Below are 4,435 nucleotides of genomic sequence, written 5' to 3'. Positions count from 1 at the left end.
CTAAATCCCAGGCCCGTGGTGCCCCCTGCAGGCAGAGCAGAACACACGCAGGTCGGAGGCAGTTTGATGAGGGAAACGTTTGAAACCTGTTGAAGGTGACACAGCTGCGGTTTTTAATCTTTTCACATGGAAAGACAGCGGTAAATGAGTGCTTCTTGTTTACTCAACACCTGAAATATTTGTTGTTCACCTGCTCAGTTTTTTTTGTTTGTTAAGCTAATACAAGTTTGTTTTTTTCCCCAGAGGAGCCTTTCTTAAGTCACAGCTCAAACCTTGAATTATAATAATATAATAAATAGTATAATCCTACCTTTAATTTGCAGCCGTTTTAATTGGGATTTGTGTCGAATGCAATGAAAAATCAAATATATATTGTAATATATATGTTTTTACCCTCTGCATTTAACCCATCACCAAAGTGAACAGTGGGCAGCCGTGGTCAGCGCCCGGGGAGCAGTGCTTGAGGACGATGCCATGCTCAGTGCATCTCAGTGGTAACCTGGCAGTTGGTGGATTAGAACCTGGGGCCTTCCGGACCGAAGTCCGCTTCCTTTACCACTAGGCCACCACTGCCTCCAAATAAGCTTATTTAAAAGGTTATTAAACCTTTTAAATAAGCTTGTAAATATAAATAAGCTCATAATTATACAGGTCGGAGGCAGTTTGATGAGGGATACACACAGTAAGTTTAATAAAATACACAGCTGCGGTTTTTAATCTTTTCACATGGAAAGACAGCGGTAAATGAGTGCTTCTTGTTTACTCAACACCTGAAATATTTGTTGTTCACCTGCTCAGTTTTTTTTGTTTGTTAAGCTAATACAAGTTTGTTTTTTTCCCCAGAGGAGCCTTTCTTAAGTCACAGCTCAAACCTTGAATTATAATAATATAATAAATAGTATAATAAAACCTTTAATTTGTTTTAAATTCGTTTTAAATGGGGTTTGTGTCGAATGCAATGAAAAATCAAATATATATTGTAATATATATATGTTTTTTAAAAGTTTAAACAAGCTGTTTAAATGTGCCCTGGACTGTATGCATACGTTCGTCCACTGTCACCTTTGTGTTTTTGGTGATAACGTCAGCCACGGTGACCTCTGTGACCTTCAACATGATGAGGTCACAGAAAATATCTGGTCTACTTAACATTTCTGTTTTATTATTTGTCCACACCGCTGTCTACAGAGATATACACACACATGCACACAGAGATACTGGTTCTGGGGTGTTTTGTGAGCACCCAAAAGTTAACTAGTAAAATAAATAAAGGTCTAATCCTAATCCGGAGCCTTTTTTTAAAATCTGACCCGAATTCTAGTCCTAACATCAACCTCAAAACTCTCTTTGAAATCAGTGGGGTCCTGAACAATGTCATACAAAACTATGGTATTTTTTCCCTTTAAAAAAAGTGTCCCCACAAATATATAAAAACACACACACACACGCACCTTCTGCTGGAGCAACTGGTGGGAAGACCCTCCACCCCCACGCCCCCTTGTGTTTAGTTGTCATGTGCCTCTGGGGGATAATTCAACTAGAGACCAGCTGCTGCTTCTTTTGATACACACGCTCAGACACACACACACACACACACACACACACTCAGACACTTGCTCTTTTCAAGGGAACCTGCTGTCAATCGACAGACATTAGAGAGACACAAAGAACAGCTGAGCTTTGAAAGAGAAAGAGAGAGAGAGACAGCTGGTCGACAACGCACACACACACACACACACACACACATACGGAGAAAATGTAAAACATTTTGCACAAACTTTGTTTATCCGTGATTTGTGCATGCAAACTACGTGAATAGTATTAATGTAGGTAATGTACTTTCTCTCACCCTCCCGTCCCTCCCCCGTCTTGTCCCTCCCCTACCCCCCCCTCCCTCTCAGATAGAGCACTTTGACCTCTGTAAAGAGTACGGCATCAAGTTCTACCCCACCTTCAAAGTACGTGCGGTAACCACCGCCGCAGTAGTACCACGCTGTAGTACCTCTGCTCCGTTCTCACGGTACTTTTTGTGTCCTGTGCTCTGCAGTATTTCCAGGCTCACGCTGCGCCCACAGACAGAGGGACCATCTACTCAGGTACGTGAGCGTCCGACGGTTGCCGTAGCAACGGCATGTAACCGGTTTTAATTAAGACTAATTAACCCTAACCCATTCCGAGGAGGCCTAGCTAGAAACAGCCAGTGTCTAGTACTCTAGTACTGCATAAACACAGAGTACTACCAAGCACTACGAGTATGAGCTGCGGCACAGGCGTGTACTGCTCAGCTATAGGATACTGCGTAGGAAGAAGAGTACTACAGTACAGCCAAAGACACACCGTTCAGTGAAGTAGTCCTTCAGTTGTACTTCAAATACTCAGACTACACAGAGTAATTAAGTTTACTATAATATCTATAATTATCTTTAATAACCACGTGGCTAGTGAATGTACTTAATTATTTGACATTATTTTTGACAATGTCGTGTAAGAAAATGAGATTCCCCACTGTACCACAAGAAGGAGCCCAAGTACTAGCGGTGGTACCATGTGCTGTAGTTTGAGAAACAGTTAAATGGTGAATCAGCATAGGTACAAACAAAAGAAAAAAATAGAAATATTGAAATATTGAGATAAACTATAATGCAAAAGTCACAACAAATTTTACTGTATAAAAATGTTAATTTTTTACTCATTCACACTTTTCTATCAAAATTTGAAACCGATCCTTTGTTGTCGTTCTGTGGACTGGCTCCAAAACTGACGTGAAAACGTGTGACTCGTCTCGTCTTCAGGCGCCGACAGACAATTGAAGACCATGAGACAGTTGATGGTCAACATCCTACAGAAGCACACCAGGCTGACCTGGGCCGACCACTGTCCTCCACTAACGCCCTACAGGTACTTCCTCTTCTGACGTCCATCCGGTCGACTCGGTAAATATTGAATATTTGTTTCTGGACATAAGAAATGCACTTTCAGTCTTCTGAGCCAGTGCTACGTTGGTTAGCTGGCTGTAAATGGCGCTGAGCATCACTCTCTGATGGCGCTGTATACCTCCAATGACCTGGAGATCTTAACGAGTACCAAAAAAAAAACAATTTTTTTTTCGTGTGCTCTCCTATTCAAAGGGGTTTAATATCCAGTGGTTGGTGATAAAAAAAAATTTTTGGTTTAAACGCAGATTTCTTTTTTTTGTATCTGGTATTTTGTGTATTTGAGGTTTAACCAATCAAATCTCTCTCTCTCTCTCTCTCTCTCTCTCATTCTCTTCCTGTTACTGTTTTTTTGTTTATAGTTCTGTGGAGCTGCTGCCTCTGTTAGGTCAGAAGTCCGATCACTACTCCGCCGTCATCGTCGAGGAGCCGGGCTCTTACGTGGGCAGAGAGGTATTTCCTCACTCCGCACCATGAACGGAAACATAAATAACTGGATTAAATATACATTTTTATGATTGTAATTTTTGTGTGTGTGTGTATTGTGTATGTGTGTTTGGTGTGTGTGTGTGTGTGTGTTTAGGTGATCCTCGACCTGCTGCAGTTTTCAGGGGTGGAGGTAAAGAGAGCCCTGAGCTCCGATCTCCCCCTGCTGGACACCCTGGAAATCAAAAGCTTCCCATCCATTTACCTGCTGCATCCAAACGGCACTCACACACATCTGCACGTGTGAGTGGAAGCAAATACTCAAATACGTAGTACTGTGTAAACCCAAATACCAAATACGAAGTGGAAATGTTACTCTTTAAATTGTTTAAAAATTCAAAATTAATTAATATGAAATAATTAGTAAACCAGTAGAGAACGTGATTTGTTCGTTGATAACGAGTCTGTGTTTTTTTGCAGTGGTTTCTTACTCTTTCTTAATGACGTTTCAGTTGGAAGAGTCTTCGTTTCTTCATCTCTTCGCTGCTGAAAACGTTACCAGGGGTTCAGCGTCGGTTTAAGTCAAACGGCAGCAGTTTCAATGGTCAGGAGGGGGCGCAGCTTGACAAACAGAGCGCAAAGCCGTGGAGAGACTTCAACAGGTCGGAGACGTCGTCGATGCTTGTTTGTTTTTCAGCGTCTGTTCCGAGTCGGTGAACTAAAATAGACGTGTTCTCCGCTGCAGGTCGGAGGTCTACACGGCTGATCTGGAGTCAGCCCTGCACTACCTCCTGCGAATTGAGCTGGCTACCCATAATACCCTGGAAGGGGAGGAGCTAAAGATCTTTAAGGACTTTGTTATTGTGGCTGCAAAGGTAAAAAAAAACGCTGATCTTTACAGTTTCCTCTTAAACTGGATGTTAGCATTTAGCTCTAAGCTAACTCCAGAAAGTGAAGAGTTTGATAATAAATACTCACTCAAGACAAACTGAATTTCTTGTTCTGAGATTAGGACTAAAAATAAGTAATAACAATAATAATAATAATTATTATATATATATATATATATATATATA

The 4,435-nt window shown here is 41.3% G+C and overlaps 1 protein-coding gene across 1 annotated transcript in view; it reads left to right on the top strand.

Moving 5' to 3' along the window:
• Nucleotides 1-4,435, top strand: part of qsox2 (quiescin Q6 sulfhydryl oxidase 2) — a 10,493-nt gene that overhangs the window by 1,501 nt on the left and 4,557 nt on the right. Inside the window, 7 exon segments of the mRNA XM_025053426.1 lie at nt 1,831-1,958; nt 2,048-2,096; nt 2,793-2,898; nt 3,296-3,386; nt 3,517-3,662; nt 3,872-4,021; nt 4,105-4,234. Coding sequence (XP_024909194.1) covers nt 1,831-1,958; nt 2,048-2,096; nt 2,793-2,898; nt 3,296-3,386; nt 3,517-3,662; nt 3,872-4,021; nt 4,105-4,234 — 800 coding nt within the window.

The sequence above is a fragment of the Cynoglossus semilaevis genome, chromosome Z (assembly GCF_000523025.1).
Source record: "Cynoglossus semilaevis isolate Cse_v1.0 chromosome Z, Cse_v1.0, whole genome shotgun sequence".
NCBI classification, from domain to species: Eukaryota; Metazoa; Chordata; class Actinopteri; order Pleuronectiformes; family Cynoglossidae; genus Cynoglossus; species Cynoglossus semilaevis.
Note: the sequence above shows the minus strand (reverse complement) of the source record. Positions and strands in the feature narration are given on the sequence as shown.